At 32.8% G+C, this 19,838-nt stretch overlaps 2 protein-coding genes across 2 annotated transcripts; both read right to left on the bottom strand.

Moving 5' to 3' along the window:
- Nucleotides 1–3,301: 3,301 nt before the first annotated feature.
- On the bottom strand, nucleotides 3,302–4,579 carry LOC107446546 (glutathione S-transferase Mu 1). Its single transcript, XM_043039768.3, has one exon. The coding sequence runs from the start codon at nucleotides 4,420–4,422 to the stop codon at nucleotides 3,718–3,720; it is 705 nt and encodes a 234-aa protein (XP_042895702.1). The 5' UTR covers nucleotides 4,423–4,579; the 3' UTR covers nucleotides 3,302–3,717.
- An 11,818-nt stretch (nucleotides 4,580–16,397) lies between these two features.
- On the bottom strand, nucleotides 16,398–17,293 carry LOC107453413 (glutathione S-transferase class-mu 26 kDa isozyme 47). The gene has a single exon (XM_016070247.4). It carries the CDS (start codon nucleotides 17,221–17,223, stop codon nucleotides 16,567–16,569), a length of 657 nt encoding a protein of 218 aa, XP_015925733.2. The 5' UTR covers nucleotides 17,224–17,293; the 3' UTR covers nucleotides 16,398–16,566.
- Between the last annotated feature and the right edge of the window lie 2,545 nt (nucleotides 17,294–19,838).

Here is a 19,838-nt window from a genome sequence, read left to right as displayed (position 1 = left end):
TAATGAATCATTCAGATGTGGTGTAAAAAATAATTTTTAGAACAAATTTACTAAACGAAAAATATTTTTTTCCAATGCCCACATAGAGAATGACCTAGATAATACAGGCGTCTGAAGGGCTGATTTGTTGGCCACTTTTCAGGGGGCACCATATTAGGTGGGCCAACGTTGCTCCCACAGTAAGGACAGATAGTACAGAGAAGGAAAGAATATCTATGACTTGCCCGGGATTCAAACCCAGAACCTTTCTGATGCAAGGGCAGTTCCCTAACCCCTACACAGGCTGGTTGGCTGAATAGACAAGATTTAATTAGCATTTATTTAGGATTCATGGGCGCAGTTGTACAATTTGAATTATTTATTCAATCTAGGTATTCAAAATCTTTTAAGCTCAAATTTATTAAACAAAAAATGAAACTCTAAATTTTAAAATGTTACTAATACAGAGATGCCAACTGCTCCGGACACGCCAAATTAGTTAAAAAAAACGGTAAATAACTACAAAGTAAATTTGCAAATATTTGGCTATTTTGGCTTCCTTTTTAAAAGATATAGCATGACATAAACAGAGAAGCCAACTGCTCCGGACACGCCAAAATAATTAAAAAAAACGGTAAATAAATACAAAAGTAAAGTTTGCAAATATTTGACTATTTTTACTTGCTTTTTAAAAGGTACAGCATGACTTAAATACCATAAAGTGGAGAATAATATAAGCATACGATTTATTTAGAAATAGTGGTGGATTAAAATCTACTAAATTGCATTTATTAAACCAAGAATCACAATTGATAAACTACCACTTTAAAATATATATTTGCTGTCCGGAGCAAGTTGGCATCTCTGCATAAGGACTGTAAGGTGGTGAATTATATAAGCCTACGAACTATTTAGAAATAGTGGTGGATAAAAATCTACTAAATTGAATTTATTAAACCAAGGATCACAATTGACAAACTACCACTTTAAAATATATATTTGCTGTCCGGAGCAAGTTGGCATCTCTGCTATTACCTTAAGTATTTCAGAAAATCTTTCACCAAAGCCGGCATTTATGCCCGGTCACAAAAGTTGATCGAAATATGAAAAACACTTAAGCGATAAAATTGGGAATACGTATTTGTATATAAAGAGGTAGCCAGAGTCTCGTTTTGTTATAATAAACAAACAGAATAATTGAAATTAAACTGAAATCTAAACTTTTGAAGCTTTGCAGTACCTCATTAAACATTTGTCAAGATTATTTTTAATTTTCCCAGACTCTGGCATCTGTGGTATACCAAGTGGATATTTCTTCAAATACATGTGCTGCACATTTTTTATTCCATTTAGTAAGAAAAATAATGACATTTATAGAAATCACATTTAATTACTCAGATTTGATTTAGTTGCCTTACAGTTAACTGCCTATAAGCTTGAGCAAACAAATGATTTCAAAGGGCTAGTGGGTTCACGTGCCCTTACAAAAGTTTAAGATATTTTGAGAGTTATTTTGAGGTGTCTAGGTTGATTTGAGGTTTATTCGAAGTTGATTTCAAAAACAACCATAAAAGATCAACCTCCCAAGGTGAATAATCAAAGTGTATGAAGTTGTTTTATTCACACTTGAGGTTGTTTTGAGGTTGATGGAAATCTACTTTAGAGCAACTAGCTTAGGGAGGTTGCTTTTGAGGTATACGTTTTATTTTTTCAACACTTCAAGCAAATACATATATTTGAGGTGTGAATAATTTCACCCGATCAAAGCTAAAATTATTTTTAAGTTATAAATGAGGTTGATTTTGTAAGGTGCAAATAAGGTTGAAATTGATGTTATTTTTGGTGCAAAACATAACCTCAATTTCAACCTTAATTGCAGTTTTTTTCATCTATCCTCCTCACAACATCAAAAACATTTTATTTTTTTGTAAGAGGTGGATCTTAGAAAACCTTAAATGATGTAGTAAATTTATGTCCTTGCATTCAGGAAATAAATTTTTAAAAATATCATTTTTTTAGAGATCCAGCAGGGGATAGTTCTCATGCAGATATTCTTTGCAAAATAATATGTAGTGGTTATCAGAGTTTATGAAATTTGTCTCATTTTTATTACCACTATTAAATTTTTTAAGACAAAACTCAAATTAAGATTTAGTAACAACGATGGAATTATTTACTAAATTAGAATTATATTGTAAAGCTTTTTATTTATTTAAATTTTTTTTCACATTTTATTTTTTATAATCGATTCATTCTAGTACACTGGTAAATTTAGAAAAACATTAGTTTAAATAAACATTGTTAAGATAATATATTCAAGATAATTTTAAGATAGAATAAGTTCCATTTTGATTTAGTATACTTTTTAAGTGTAAAAATAGATTAAATAATCATTTATATTACCTGTCCACAATGACACTTTATTACGGAGCTTGTGTGTACAAAAAAAATTTGAGAAAAAAATATGATAAAAATGTAATTGTCTATTTGCTTACGTATAATTAAAAATGAAATAAATCTTCACCGCTTAATAAAAAACTGAAATTCATGATCTCGATCAGTAATTTTTTTGGAGAACTTTAAAACATTTCTACACTCCATCAGCAAGAAAATATTATATTTAGCGATATAATCCACTTAAAAAGTATATTAATATCCTTTTCAGCTAAAATGTTTTACACTTGGAAAATCATTAAATTTTAATGCCAAGTTAGTTTGAAATTTGTTTTCTGCTTAATGAATGACCATAATCTCATTTATTAGAGCTAAAAGTATAAGCTTAGACATATTTATACACAAAATTAAAATTGATGATAAAATTAATATTGTTTCATGTTTTTATGTATTGTTTTATATATTGTTCAAAATTCACTTCAACAAAATTTGTTTATTTTGTAAGAATTTTAAAAATCGATTCTGCGAAATACCCTGATTTAAAATACATAATCCTCATAAAGTGATATAAAATCTAAAATAGAATAAATTAATTATCTACGCCATTTTATTCAGAAAAGTTTAAAGTAAGAGTTTAAAAATCAGTTAAAGATGTCAATGATTTTTTAACGATAATAACTGAAAACTATTTTAAATAATGTATTTGAATTGAAATATCTGTTTCATGATTGCATAAAAAAAATTTCTTACACAGTAAGTAATCAAAACATAAACTCCGATAATTACAATTGCTACAATTCAATTCTTTCTATTAACCAATTTAAATTCACTTTAAAAATAATTTGACTCACCTGCAAAATTTTCTTCTGGAAGTATGCTTATATATTCTAGAACTTGAACAGAACTCAAAAACACAAAGAAGTTCTCATTTAGCTGAATTTCATTTATTAAAAAATTCTGTAAGAAAAACTTGGTGTATTTTCTATTGAAATATTAACAGAAAACTACTCTTTTTTGACAAATTGAATTTAACAAGCAGTCATCAATATTATTTTCGTAGCTAAGTTTGAACAAAATTTAGAAAAAATATACACCACAAAGATGCGTTAAAGTCCATTTTGATTCAGTCTGGTGAATAATATTTAGAAACAGCAATAAAAGATTCTCGATATAGTTCCTTCAAAGTTCATTTTTTGAAAACCGAAGACTTGGTGAACAAATTTTTAAAATAACATAAAAATTCCTCAGCAGTTTAGCCACGTTACAGTTCTCTTCTTTTAAAGCAGTCTATTGAACAAAATTTAGAAAGTTCCAGAACGTTGCACTATGAGTTCTTTTGAATACTTAAAGAGCTCCATCACATTTTGTTGCGTGATCTTCGAGAGATTCTGATTTAACTTCATCAATTTTACCACCCCATGCAGCAAATGGGGCAACTATAGGCCATCTTACGTAGGTAGTTGAATTGAAATAGGCTTCCAATTCAGGAAGGTTCCTAATGCGTTCATGATATGCTTTCAGTGCAGGAAAATCGTCTAAAATGTTCTGTGAAAGCAAGACGTTAAAATCAAAAGTTTCATAAGCCATGAAATCAACGTAAGTTACATAATCTCCAGCAAGAAATTTACGATTTCCCAGGAATGCCGAAATAAACTTCAACTGATCAGGCACTTTTTCCAAATATTCCTTTTTCGTTTTCTCAAAATCCAAAGGACTAAATACTGTCATAAAAAATTTCATGCGAAAGTCGACGATTTGCTGCTCAGCCAATGAAACTCGCAACTTCTCTTCTTCTGTTTTGCCATCCATGCCATACTTCTCTGCCAAGTGTCTCAAAATAGTAGTGCTCTGAGTTAACTTTACTTTATCATCAATATAATATGGCAAATTTGGAAAATCCAAACCTAAGGTAAACTTTTCATTTTCCCAAGTCTTATCACCAAACTGGTATCTCTTATCTTCAAATGGAACATTTTTGAAATGTAGCAAATACCTGATAGGTTCTGCTAGTCCACGAATATCCCAATAACCAACAGTTATTTTAGCCATGGTGAAAATTGACTTTGAAAAAGGCAAATCCTAAGTAAAGAGACAGACAACGTGGAAATGCTATTAGTCGCAAATGATCCCCTTACAATGGCTTATTTAAACTAATTTTTATCTCCTATTGAGTCACGTTTTCTCAGTTTTGAGGGTGTCATTTTTGATAATACTAATCTTTCAAATCATTCACGATCATAAAATTTCGTCTCTTTTTAGAGATTACTTAATAATTAAATTTTTATCTTTGTCTTGACAATGACAGAGAGAAATAATCATTAACACACGCTTCAATTTTTAGGTGCTTCCGGAATTAAACTATCTCGCAACAAATTTTTGAAACAATTAGGTCGTAATAATGTAACGCATATTATTTGTGACTAATCAAAATTTATAGAAAATCAAGTAATGGAAGATATAAAAACAAGTTTTTTATTTTATGTGCTGACCTACTTTATCAAATAAATATTTTTATTTGCCAGAAAACCTCGCAAAATATCACTTAGTTCCGAGATGACATATTTCCTTCCTCGGAAGAAAATTTTTTTATAGTGGTAACAAAACACATGATTCTAATTTAAACAAATTTGATTTAAGATTATAATGCTCACTACTACGAATAATTATTTCAGAAATTTGTGTATAACACCGAGTTGTTCCTCTCATCGTATCATGAGCCTTTTCGAGAAAATCAACCAAAGTTCTGAAAATTTTAGTTTTTTAAAGATAACTTTTTTTTTTGAACAAAGTGGAGTAGTTTGCATGCCTGGTAGTATAAAAATGAAATAAGACATAGACTCTTTTAATGAATGCAGCTTTCTCCAAAAAAGCCTAGATAAAGAAGATGTAAAAAGAAGGAATACAATTTTTGGACACCAATAAAAAGTGGAAAAAAGAATTAACACGTTTAACGCCTTGGGGGTCAAAGGTGACCGGTACTGAGTTTGTTCGTAGCAAACCGGGGGTCACCGGAAACCAGCGAAGTCAAGATTATCAGAAACACATAATTTGACTAAATTTTTATTTTTTTAATATTATTGTCGTAACTAAAATGATTTGAAGAAATTAATGCAATATAGAACTCACAAAAATAGTTTTATTTATATACACAGAGATGCCAATTTGCTCCGGTCAGTGAATAAATATTTTCAAGAGGTAATTTATTAATTGTGCTTCTTGATTAAATAAATTCAATTTAGTAGATTTTTATCCATCGCTATTTCTAAATAATTCGCAGGCTTATATAATTCACCACTTTTTCCAGATATTTTATGCTAAACCTTTTAAAAAAACTAGCAAAATCTGTCTAATATTTGCAAATTTAGTTTGAGGTTATTAACCGTTTGGCCAGGCGGGTAAGCCGTGTGAAATTAGTTGGCATTCAACGTATAAATATAATTCACAGTTTCAAAAGTAAAGTGAAGACTATTTTATGAAGTTCGAAAACTACTATGGTAGTAGTTCATCAGTGAACTTTTTATTTTGGACGAACTTCAAAATACTGGTTTGAAAACATGGACATAGTTTAAAATATGCCTTCGAAGAAATTCTTATTGTTCAAAATAAGTGTTTAAGAAAATGTAAGCCTTTCTCAAGTAGAAAATGTAAGCCTTTGTCAAAAGGAAAATTTTAGAGAAAGACATCACAAAGAATACATCCAGGGTTGGGGCGAGATGCGAAACCACCTCCACGCTTCACACAGCGTTTGTTTTAGAACTGGGCATCTGAGGCCTAAATGACCCTTTTCCCATTCATCATGAAATATCCCAATGGGACATACATAGAAAAGTTGTATTGGTGGTTCGGAAAAGAACCTGAAATGCGATAAAATAATGAAAGGCATCATGAAAGATGTAGCAGGCTTGATGGTGAGGCTCCTCATCTACGTCATTAGGGCTGGGAGCAGGGAGATGAGTAATGAGGTGATTTTCTCCTCTTTCAAAAGTTCCAGTTCTTTGATGATCCTTAGGAACTTCACTGCGCTGCTGGGGGCATCTTGTGGTCTACGCAAGAGGGTGCGATGATTTCATCTCGGCCGAGCACCACAGTCCGTAAAACAGGCCGGGTGATCGCCTTGACAATTGATGCATGTGACCGGAAGGGAGAGAGGCTTCACGCATTGGTAGGAAAAATGTGCTCCTGCACATTTCATGCAGGCTGGATTACTTAAGCATGCTTTCTGCGTATGTCCAAATTTCTGGCACTTGTACGAGAGATGTGGTTCGTTCGTTCGTTCGTTGTTTAGAATTGGGCATCTGAGGCCTAAATGGCCCTTAACGAGAGATGTGGAATAAAGTGTCTTTATATATAAACTAATGAATAATTCACATATAGTGGTGTGAAGAATAATTTTAAAACTGATTTACTAAACGAAGAATATTTTTTGCCAATGCCCACCTAGAGAATGACCTATGTTATATAGGCTGAAGGGCTGATTTGTTGGCCACTTTTTCAGGGGTACCATATTAGGTGGGCCAACATTGCTCCCACAGTAAGGACAGATAGTACAGAGAATGAAAGAACAGTTAGTACAAAAATCACACCTTTTCCAATTTTAGAACTAAACATAATTACATAAATTGCAAACGTGCTCCGATAATTAAAATACCTCTTGTCAACCAAAAAATATTCTCATCGAGGCTTTATTTTTAGAGGGTTTTTAAAAAGTGGTATTAATTTTCTAATGAAAAAGCTGTATATTTATTTAGATCGAGATTTCGTGTCTAGATTTATTTATTTATAAATATTAAGGTCATAGTGGTGAATACAAATTTATTGAAATACATTTTATTTCCTTAGTTTTGTTACCACTTTTTAAATTTTTAAGCCTGTGTTTTTAAGCTGTACAAACCCCATACCTGCCAACTTTTAATCCCTTCCATTATCATTTTTCCTAGTGGTATTAAAATGGAATTAAAACTTCACTTTTAAGCAAACAAATACGTTGCATTTGAAAAAAATTAAGTTAACAACCATGATAGTACCGCGTATTAATATATACGCTTAATTTTTGAAAGAATAGTGGTGATCAAATTCATTTAAAAATTAAGTTCATGAGAGAAAAAAATAGTATATATTTACTACCACTTTAAATATAAAAATAAAATCTTCCGGAAAATCCGGAAGAGTTGGCAGGTATGAAACCCTGTCTTCATGAAGATTCTATGACCACTGTCATTAGAAATGCATTTTAATCATTGTTTTATTTAAATAGGATACTTCTATTCATGTTTATTATTGCATATACCATACTTGCAAACTTATAATCTTTCCGAAAACAATTTTTCCCAGTGTAAAATGACATTGTAAACATACATATCTCTCTACTTTTACGTTCTTCGAAGAAGCTTTTCCGTCGTGGTACTGAAAGGAAATTTTATTGACGTTGCAAGCGCGCTTTTCGGTTATATTTAGCCCACATATCTAAACACGTCAGGATAAAAAGCAGGGATGCCAATTGTTCCGCTTTCTGCGAACTTTTTAATAAATTGGCAGCGATGCCAACTTGCTCCAGACAGCAAATATATTTTTAAAGTGGTAGTTTATCATTTGTGATTCTTGGTTTAATAAATTCAATTTAGTAGATTTTTATCCACCACTATTTCTAAATTATTCGTAGGCTTATATGATTCACCACTTTATAGTACTTACGTCCATCAACTTTTCTGAAAATAACGTTTACTCATGCTGATACAATTCTGAACAACTCCAAAATCAAACAAACACAGTTTAGAGCAAGCTGCTCAAATTATTTTTGATTCCTTTTTAGTTATTCAAGCAAAGAGCTTGAAACATTCATAAAAGCAACTCCATTGCCTGCTCACCTCATTGCTCAACCAAAACTGTTATAAAATTCCAGATGAATGGGATAGGGGCCGCTTGCGGCCCAGGTGCCCAATAAAGAAAAAAAAAAGAAGAAGAAGTACTTACGTCATGCTGTATCATTTAAATAAGCAAGCAAAAATAGTCAAATATTTGCAAAATTTAATTTGTAGTTATTTACCGTTTTTTTAATTATTTTGGTGTGTCCGAAGCAGTTGGCATCTCTGAATTGACGGAGAATTAAATAGTGAACTTGTAGAATAAGGATAATTAAACCCAATCTTTAAAAGGGTCACCGTGGCAGGATAGCCTAGTTGGAAGAACATTGGATTCATGTCCCAGAGGTCGTGAGTTCGATCCCCGCAGGCCGAATGGTGACTGGTGTGCATTAAATCTGCCAGGTATCAAAGTACTCAAAGTTCCCATAACAAATCAATACTTCTGGGTATACTGAATTTGAGATTGATTGTAGTCTGGATCAGGTCAAAATTGTCATCTGTTGATGAATTAATGTATGTATGAATGGGCCCACCCTATAAACGAACTGTCTCGTGTGTGTGACTTAAGACATATTCTTAGCCATAGATTGCGCCACTAAAATACAAGAAACGCTCCCTGTGTCTTAAGATCGCTTGGTTTCATCAAGCAGGCTTGCTGGTATAGGCAAGTCGCATTAGAAACAACAACAACAAAAGTGCCACCACGAGATAATAATAATAATATATAAAGTCAAAACAAAACGGGTTAAACCAACGATTCCTATAACTTAAATCCTCCACACGGTTTCTCCACTATGAAGTCCGATCAGACCACTATGAAGGTAAACCAGTTGATGAAAGAGCCATTTAAAAGAAAATCTAGTAAACATAAGAATAAGATAAGGTTCTAAACTTTTCATTTATTCATTTCCCGTCCACATATATGGTAAAATGGGTTATATGGACCATGGGTGAAAGCCCTTATATAGCAAGACGGAAAAGAGAGAAACCTGGTACGTAAAACATTTCATTCCAGCATTTTTTTCGAAAAAAATGAAATATCTGTAACTATCAAGATTTCTTTTATAATTCTGGCATACATATAAAACTGCTTCTTTTCCAAGATAAAGTAGATAATGTTGAAAAATTTAAAAAAAGAATAAGTAAACTCCTCCCCAAAACTAGCTATAACTGAAATGGTTTTACTACCAGCCTTTCCTCTTTTCCGTATCGCTTTCACCCCTGGTTCATACTAAGAAGTCTTACCTTTCTGTACCCTAAGACCATACCTGCCAACATTCACTCTTTTCGAGAATGGATTTTCCAAGTGGTAGTAAAACAATTACCGAAAAACTATCTTCCTCAAAAATATATTTATATTTTAATCAGGTTGAAATTCGCTATCGTATGGACTAATATGCTTTTATATATTTGTAGTAATTATTCATATATAGTAGTGGTCAAACTGATTCAAGATTATTATTATAATCCAAAAAGTTTAGTAAAATAACATGAATTTCGCTAGCACTTTAAATATGAAAATAAAATCTTCCGGGAAAACCGGAAGAGTTGGCAGCTATGTCAAAGACTTTATCTTCAAAAACATTGTATACATTGGATCTAAATATAAGTATCCATATTGTTAATATATTTATGTAAGCAAAGCTACCTTGTTCCTGAATGATATCCATTAACCCGTTCACGCCGGGGTGACCCACCGGTGGGTCACGCTAGATTGTCTCATCGGGCGGAGCACCGGAGTAAAAACTGGTAACAAATAAATTTCGTTTTTTAGTTTTTTTCCGGGAATAATAAAAATCCATAACTACCAATTGTTTTTAACGGATGCAATTTTTATATTGAATTGCTTCTTCGCCGTGATAAATTTCCTTACAGTGAATTGTTATTGTTGAGAATAGATTAAATTCTCCCGAATATTATCTAATATTGAAATAGTTCCTGTACCAGTATTTTCTCTTTTCCGTCCCGCTTTCAGGCGCAACATCCGGCGTGAACGTGTTAAACAAATAAAAATTAAAATCACATTTTTTATCGCTCTTTTCTTTTTTGAAACAATTACACCGCATTCCAAAAGTGTCAGTAGTAAATTGGTGAAAGTAATTGCTCTAAAGTTTCGCATAACTTTTAATGTTACGCTAGCCCCGATCATATGATGAAGTATGACAAATAACCACCCTTCGTTAACCTTTATTTCCCATTTTATTGAAATTCTTTCAACTTCAAATAGTGGTAGATTCAAAATATTTATTTCAAAAATTTGTCTTACTTTGAGCAGAGGGGTTTAAGGTGTACATTACGAGGGCGAACAATGCCTTCTATAACTGAAAGCCTACCTGCCAACTTTCACTCTTTCTGAGAATGAATTTTCCAAGTGGTAGTAAAACATTTACCGAAAAACAATCTTACTCAAAAACATATTTATATTTTGACTAAGTTAAAAGTCGCTGTCGTTAATGTTGGAAATGTATAGTAACTCAGTATTCGGCGCGAAGCGCCGCTAACTGATTCATCTAAATTTAATAGGCATAGATTAGGTAGTCATAAATTGAATAAGGTACAATGATATGATTGAGTGAAAAAAGGTTTGGAGAGACTCCATTTAAGAGATAAATCTAAATACAAGCACTAGCACAGTTAATTAATTAATTATTTACAGGATGAATAACATTAATAAGCAAAAAATATTAAAGTCAAGATAAACTATGTACAAAATTATTTACAAATTACTTGAATAGATACAAAATTATTTACATTATAATACATGGGGTATTCTAGGTAGCAAGAAACCATTGGTGTTATTGTTAATATAGTGACCCGGCCGTCCCGGCAAGTCACCGCTCGTGCCGGGTTGCTCACTATTCTTAGGCTTACAGATCTCTGGCTCCCCTGGATCGGACCCTGCGAACAAATTTCGCTGTCGTTAAGATTAGTATGCTTTTATATATTTGTTGTAATTATTTAAACGTAGTGGTGGTCAAACTCTTTTATGATTATTATTATAATTCAAAAATTTTAATGACATGACGCGAGTTTCGGTATCACTTTAAATACAAAATTAAAATCTTTCGGAAAAACCGGAAGAGTTAGCAGGTATGTGAAAGCCTCCACGTGGTTTCTAATAGGTAGTTCAATCAGACCACTATGAAAGTAAACCAGTTTACGAAAGAACCATTTAATAGAAAATCTAGTAAAAATAAGAATAGGATTAGGTTCTAAACTTTTAATCTATTCATTCCCGCCCACATATATGGTAAAATTGGTTACATGGATTTGGTTATACTAAGAAGTCATACCTTTTTATTGCCTAAGACTTTATCTTAAAAAACATTGTATACATTGGATCTAAATATAAGTATCTACACAGCTAATATTATTATGTAAGCAAAGCTACCTTGTTCCCGAATGATGTCGATTAAACAAATACAAATTAAGAAACACATTTTTTATCGCTTATTTCTTTTTTAAAAAGATTAAGACACATTCCAGATATGTTAGTTTTAAGTTGGTGGAAGTAATTGCTGTAAAGTTTCGCATAACTTTTAAAGTTACGCTTGCCACGAATATATAAAGCATTAACAAGAAAAGACATCCTTCGTTAGCCTTTATTTCCCACTTTATTGAAATTCTTTCAACTTCAAAAAGTGGTAGATTCAAAATATTTATTTCAAAAATTTGTCTTACTTTGAGCAGAGGGGTTTAAGTTGTATATTACGAGGGCGAGGCTGAACAACGCCTCCTATAACTGAAAGCCTTTACGTGGCTTCTAATAGGTAGTTCAATCAGACCACTATGAAAGTAAGCCAGTTTACGAAAGAACCATTTAATAGAAAATCTAGTAAAAAAAAGAATAGGATAAGGTTCTAAACTTTTAATCTATTCATTCCCGTCCACATATATGGTAAAATTGGTTATAGGGATTCGTTTATACTAAGAAGTCATGCCTTTCTGTTGCCTAAAACTTTATCTTAAAAAACATTGCATACATTGGATCTAAATATAAGTATCCATATTGCTAATATAATTATGTAAGCAAAGCTACCTTGTTCCCGAATGATGTCTATAGCTGCCAACTCTTGCGGTGTTCCAGGAAGATTTTAATTTTGTATTTAAAGTGGTACCGAAACTCATGTCATGCTGTTAAAATTTTTGAATTATAATAATAATTATAAATGAGTTTGACCACCACTACATATAAATAATTACAGCAAATATATAAAATCATACTAATCCATACCTGGTAACTTTTAATCCCTTCCATTATCATTTTTCCCAGTGGTATTAAAATGGAATTAAAACTTCAATTTTAATCAAACAAATACGTTGTATTTGAGAAAACTTAAGTTGACAACCATGACAGTAACGCATATTAATATATGTGCTTAATTTTTGTAAGAATAGTGGTGATCAATATCATTTAAAAATTAAGATTATAAAAAAAAAATGGTATATAATTACTACCACTTTAAATATGAAAATAAAATACTCCGGAAAATCCGGAGGAGTTAGCAGGTATGCTAATCTTTACGACAGCGATTCGTTCACTGACCCTGCTTGAGTAAGGTTGTGTTGTGACCGAGCTCTGTTTCAATGTCAGCTTAACGATTCGGACGCGGAGGGAAGGATTACCGACCCTCTCGCAAACCAGCCATAGATCACGAAGCTATTAACCCTTTCGCGCCGACTGTCACAAATACGTGACAGCAAAAGTCCGTATCAATCAGGGTAAGAAGATAAAACTGGTAATCAAAGTATTTCTTTAGCACTTTATTTGTAGGCGGAGTTATAATTTTTTGATTTATTTAATTCACCATTACTTTGTTCAAAATAAAACTATTTAGTTATACTTTGAATTAACATTGATTATATATATGATTAAACTAACAATAATTAAAATAAAAGCAAAGTAAGTCCGTCAAATTAGTAACGACTACATTTAAGCTACCGTTTTTTATTTAATTGCAACTTGATTCTGATTTTGTACGAATGCTTTTCTGAATCACCCGTCCCCAAGGGGTTAAAGAGCGGGTAAGAATGAAGTTATATGCCAACGGATTTTATCCCAAGGATGGAAGAGTGGATATTAAAGAAATCGATCGACAAATTCAAATTTATCAAGAATGATCCGATGAATCTTCAATGTTGATCAATAAATTTCCCAACAACCACCAGCTATATCCGGCCCATTATGAGTGGATTTACTGCATTGAAGCATTGGAAGCTCTTAAGGACTCAATTGTCATCCCGACAACAACTACTGTTGCTACTCCAACTATTCCAGAAGAGCCTACCCTAGTTGTAGCTACTGACGCAGAGGAGTCAATCTGTACTGCCGACCCAGTGACAGACCCAACTAATACAGACATGGAGACTACAGTACCAGAGATGATTCCCGACGACACAGAAAAGACAGTCTCACCTACCATCCGAGAGACTGGCTCAACTGCTGTAAAACAGAACAAGAGGAAAAAGAAAAGGAAGAAGAGCAGTGTCAACCCGGCGACACAAAAATGCACTGAATCCGAAACAGACAGCGAACCTATTCGCCCTGAGACAAAGATTGCCTCCACACCTACAGTGGAAGAACCCACACCCGAATCTACTAGTACTGCAGCCCCGGCAATCGTCGAGACTCCTGCGGAAAATAGTGAACAGATGGAATTTCTACAAACCACCAGTAGAAATTTGAAAGCCCTCGTCCGAGGACTTAGCTCAGAAATCGAGATCGCAGATCTCGAAAAAGAACTTATGGACTTAGAACAACGGCAATCAGATTTGAGCAGCTGAGGAAGAGGTGTGGCCAGGAACTCAAGCCCCTCCCCCTCGACCTAGTCATTCTACCAGACAGCGGAAGACACCGAGTATTCTTCAGCATCAAGCGACTGCTAAATTCTCCAGTTAAGATCAAAAGATTTCGTGGCGGGCGTCACGAAATTCAATGCTACTGATGTCAGAAGTTCGGCCATACACAGAAGTCCTGCACAGCTGAGCCTGCTTGTATGAAGTGTGCCAATGCACATTACACGTATACTTGTACAAAATCAATGAGCGAGCCGGCGATGTGTGCAAACTGCCTTGGTGAGCACCCAGCCTGTTTTTCGGGCTGCGGTGCAAGACCCAAAAGAAAACCAAGAAGAAGACCCACCCAGTCCACCAAAGCCACAGATAAAGCCACCAGATTCCTGCTGTTATTTAAGGAAATACAGCAGCTTCTCAAAGATCCAGATCTCACGAAACTACTCCGATCTCTGCTTGCTGACCAACCATAGACCCAGAGATCTCCTCCAAGCCCTACCTGTTCTTCAAAGACGTCCACAGCCCTCATGTGGAAATTACTACTCTACTTTTTTAAATGCCAATAGTCATCGTTGCCTTAGGGCATATCTACAGATGAGGCGGTCAGGTACCTGCTAACGCGGGCAGGTACCTCAACAAATCCAGATCGTTCGTTCGTTTTTACGACAGCGAATTTTAACCCAGTCAAAATATAAATATATTTGTGAGTAAGATTGTTTTTCGGTAATTGTTTTTCTACCACTTGGAAAATTCATTCTCAGAAAGAGTGAAAGTTGGCAGGTATGGATGTCCATTAAGCAGATACAAATTAAGAAACACATTTGCTATCACTCTTTTCTTTTTTGAAAAGATCAAGCCACATTCCAGGTATATTAGTTTTAAATAGGTGGAGGTAATTGCTCTAAAGTTTCGCATAACTTTTAATGTTACTCTTGCCACGAACATACGCCGAATTACAGACGAAAACAGCCCTTCGTTAACCTTTATTTCCCTTTTTATAGACTTTCTTTCACCTTGAAAAAGTGGTAGATTCAAAATATTTATTTCAAAAATTAGTCTTACTTTGAGCAGAGGGGTTTAAGGTGTATATTACGAGGGCGAGGCTGAACAACGCCTCCTATAACTGAAAGCCTCCACGTGGTTTCTAATAGTTAGTCCAATCAGACCACTGTGAAAGTAAACCAGTTTACGAAAGAGCCGTTTAAATAAAAAATCTAGTAAAAACAAGGAAGTGGCAGCAAATATATCTCTAAATTTTTTTTTAATTTATGAATATGATTGGTTTTTTTTATTTACTTGTCAACCACTAAAGATTCAATTCTCAAATATGTAAGTTACGTTTCTCTTAATTACTTTTAAAATAGAACTTGGGTACATACGCGCAAGCGAACGCAGTTACTAAGAGTTTACACAGCAAATTCCACTGTTGGCTCATTTAGCATATAACACCTAGACACCATTACACAAAAAGGTTTCTAAACGTAATATTCAGAGTGGTAAATCATTTATGGTGCCAAAGAGGACTTTCGAATGCAAGAGATTAACAGGTTAACGCCCAGTGTCCCATATATAGGACAGTTCCTTTTTTCAAAGACATTCACTGCAGAGATGCCAACTGCTCCGGACACGCCAAATTAATAAAAAAAAAACGGTAAAAACTACAAAGTAAATTTTGTAAATATTGGACTACTTTTGCTTGCTTTTTAAAGGGTGTAGCAGGACATAAGTTCTATAAAGTGGTGAATTATATAAGCCTACGAATTAGTGGAATAATTTAGAAATAGTGGTGGATAAAAATCTACTCAATTGAATTTATTTAACCAAGAATTATAATTGATAAACTACCACTTTAAAATATATATTTGCTGTCCGGAGCAAGTTGGCATCTCTGTCACTGTGGTGGGAAACTTTTTTCAGCATTTTCATTTATCTGAGAGAATTAAAAGATCCTCAGATACCACAATGATTTAGTTATTTCTGATTAGATCTAGAATTATAAGGAGCAAGTACTTTTTGATATATCAAAGACTTTTTGAATGCCCTAAGAGTGGAAAAACCAATTAATTTCGATAATTTTTATACCACTTTTTCCATAAAACCACTTTTTGTACCATTTATATAATATAAATTCGAGACAAAACGGGTTAATGAAGCAAGACTATTTTCATTATAGCTCTTTTCACATCGTTTCAATATGAAAAGTATGGTGTTAATAGGTAAGTATAATTTACACAAATAGAATAAAATCTTCACAAGACAAAAACACCGAAAATTACTTACTTTATTTCTCTCTTAACTTGCGCCTGAAAGAAAACGAGGAAATTTTCTTCTTACCTTCCAGCACTAAAAAAATATTATCCTTAAAATATAATAATTGAACACATTGCTTGAATTATTTAATTCAATAATAAACTGCTTTACTGACAAATAACGACAGCAAATACGTTTACTTTAGAACAAAACAGAATTAAGATTTACGTAAGCGAAATAGCAGTTAATATATTATATAAAATTGAATCATAATAAGCACGGATTTCATCTACTGAGGCATTTCACCTGCTCCTCCCCATGCATTATAAGGACCAACTATTGGCCATTTGCAGAAAGTTGATGAATTTCGGTACTTTTTGACTTCAGGAAGATTCTCAATTGTTTCTTGAAACACTTTAAGGGGTGATATTCTATCAAGAATTGTCTTTTGAAACAAAATATGAGAATCAAATATATCAAAAGCAATAAAGTCAACATAAGTTAATTCTTCTCCAGCGAGGTACTTTCGATCCCCAAGAAAATCCGCAATCATATTCAAGTCCTCCTTAGTCTTCTTTAAATACTGCTCTTTTATATTCTCATAATTTGGGTCAATCACAAAATTGAAAAATTTTTGGCGAAAGTCTATAATCTGCTGTTCAGCCAAAGAAACACGTAGTTTTTCTTCTTCAGTTTTACCAGCCAAATCATACTTCGTGGCGAGATATCTCAAAATTGTGGTACTTTGGGTGAGTTTTACGTTCTCATCAATATAGTATGGCAAATTTGGGAAATCCAGACCAAGATTATATTTTATTCCTTCCCAAGTAGTTCCGTCTCGAGGAATTCTAAAATCTTCAAAATCAACATTTTTATAGTACAATAAATATCTTATAGGTTCACAAAGACCACGATATTTCCAATAACCAAACACAGGCTTAACCATGATGAATCTTTTGAAATCGAGCTTTGTCAGTCAAATGGGAAATCTACAGAATTATTTTAAGGGCGTATTTTTTATGAAAACCATTATCTTTTTCTTCCTTTCTTAATTGTTTTAAATCGTATCAGAGCTCTAAAGTCCTCGAAAGAATAAATTATCTAAGAATAAAAAGTGAATAGATATGCTAAAAGAAACAAAAATTTAAAAAGAAAATGCTTCAAATTATAAGGAGAAAAATTATTTAGAAACAGCAGATGCTTACGCATATTTTTTTCATATTTGTAAATGATTATTAATTACACAGGGGGTCATTTTTTGCTGCATAAGATTTTTGAACGAATCTTAGATATTTTCGCTTTGCTAACTTCAAAAATACTATTGGATCCTCACTACAGGTCACGTGTTTTATGCAATTTAATAATACATTCTTAACCAGGATTTTTTAAAATTCCCTCCTGTGAATGCTACGTCCCCACTTCGCTGCTACTTAAGAAATGGTAGGAAGAAGACGATAATACGTTTCAGTATACAAGGTGATACATTCAGGTCATATATTTTTGGTCTTAGGCATTATTTTCAAAAGAGCAAACGAGTGTATATGTCTGCACATAAACCTGTACGTTCTTCATAAACCTCAAACGAAAAATAAAATAAACTGAAAACATAATTTTGTAACAATCTGTTGACTTTCCGAACAAAAATAATTTTAGAATAAAATCTCCAGATCTAAATTAAATAAAATCAAGTACGTGCTTAAATGCAAAAAAAAAATTGTTTCCCAGCGTTGTTAATAATTTTCATTATCAATTTTTTCTCTTCAATTTTTAGTTTCGTTAAGTTTGGTTCCGTAATTTGAGCCACTTTCTGTTTTTACATTTTTTTCGGTGATAAAAATGTATAAATGGAAATGTATTAAGAGAAGTTAACTATACAATGAATTTACAAATTCAGGATTTAAAAATATCTCGAAAAATATACACCGTATCAAAAAAGATGATTATAGTCTCATTCAATATTTGTAAAGCTGTGCAATGATACCAAGCTCGATCTTTCCCCCCAGCCCCTGGTGGTGGCGAGGGGGTGAATTTGAGATCTTAAGTAGGAATATTTTATTGCAGATTTGCATACTTCAGAAAAAGTAAAACTTTTTGAATATTAGAATTATGCATTATGCTTCACAGTTGGAGTAGTAGGCGAAGAAAATTAAACGGATACAAGTTTATAAATGCAAGGAATAAGGAGTAAGCATGCATTTTACTACCACTTTAAATATAAAATCTTCCGAACAATACGTAAAAGTTGGCAGGTAGGAATCTCTAAAAACACTTGCACGATTTGTTAATACGTTGCATACCCTCCAACTGCTACGGAATTTCCGTAGTTTCAAAAATCTTCTTTTCAGACTGTAGCAAAATTAATGTCTTAATATTTAAAAAAAAATTATTTTAGCGTAACTTGTCCACTTTTACTTATAAAAGTGCAGGCCATATGACTAGATTCTTAAGTTCTGATAAAAGTTTTATGAGAGATCCATTTGCTTTAAAAATTTCTACTTTGGTTCGCTGCCACTAGAAAGAATTATTTTCAAAATCCTCATAAGTTGGAGGGTATGATACGTTGCTATTTTTCCCTTCTGGAATATTGCAGGTACATTAGAAATAAAAAAAGAATATTCGTCTAGAATCATCCAGACTGAGAGCTTATATCTTTCAATGGAGAGAAAAAAAACTGGTAAGAAAATAATTTCACTCTTACACGTTTTCGGGAAAAGTAAAATATCAATGACCACCAGTTTTTTTAACAATTCTAACATACGTTTACAGAACAGTTATTTACGACACAAAAAAATAAATAATGACTTCATTAATATTATCATACCTGCCAATTCTCCCGCATTTTGCGGGAGATTTTATTTTCATATTTAAAGTGGGAGTAAATATATACTATTTTTTCTTTTATAAATTTAATTTTTAAATGATTTTGATCACCACTATTCTTACAAAAATTAAGCTTATATATTAATATGCGTTACTATCACAGAGATGCCAACTTGCTCCGGGCAGCAAATATATATTTTAAAGTGGTAGTTTATCAATCGTGATTCTTGGTTTAATAAATTCAATTTAGTAAATTTTTATTCACCACTATTTCTAAATAATTCGTAGGCTTATATAATTCACTACTTTATAATGCTATTGTCATGCTATACCTTTTAAAAAGCAAGCAAAAATAGTCAAATATTTGCAAAATTTAGTTTGTAGTTACTTACCGTTTTTTTTAATTATGTTAGCTTGTCCGGAGCAGTTGGCATCTCTGCTATCATGGTTGTCAACCTAATTTTTTTCAAATACAACGTATTTGTTTGCTTAAAGTTGAAGTTTTAATTCAATTTTAATACCACTGGGAAAAATGATAATGGAAGGGATTAAAAATTGGCAGGTCTGATATTATAAACAGAACAACTTATTCCACGTATATGCAACTAAACGGTTTTACCGTTCGACTTTCCAATACTTTCCCGTCTTATTTTCAGGACCTAGCCTCAACAAGTGTACAAATCGCAATCCTTTTTATTAATTTGCGAGACGCATAATTTAAAAAATCATGCTCTCCGAGAA

Source organism: Parasteatoda tepidariorum, chromosome 12 (genome assembly GCF_982258835.1).
Source record: "Parasteatoda tepidariorum strain Cologne lab strain chromosome 12, Ptep-v5.0, whole genome shotgun sequence".
Lineage (NCBI taxonomy): Eukaryota > Metazoa > Arthropoda > Arachnida > Araneae > Theridiidae > Parasteatoda > Parasteatoda tepidariorum.
This window is presented reverse-complemented; position numbering and strand designations above follow the sequence as displayed.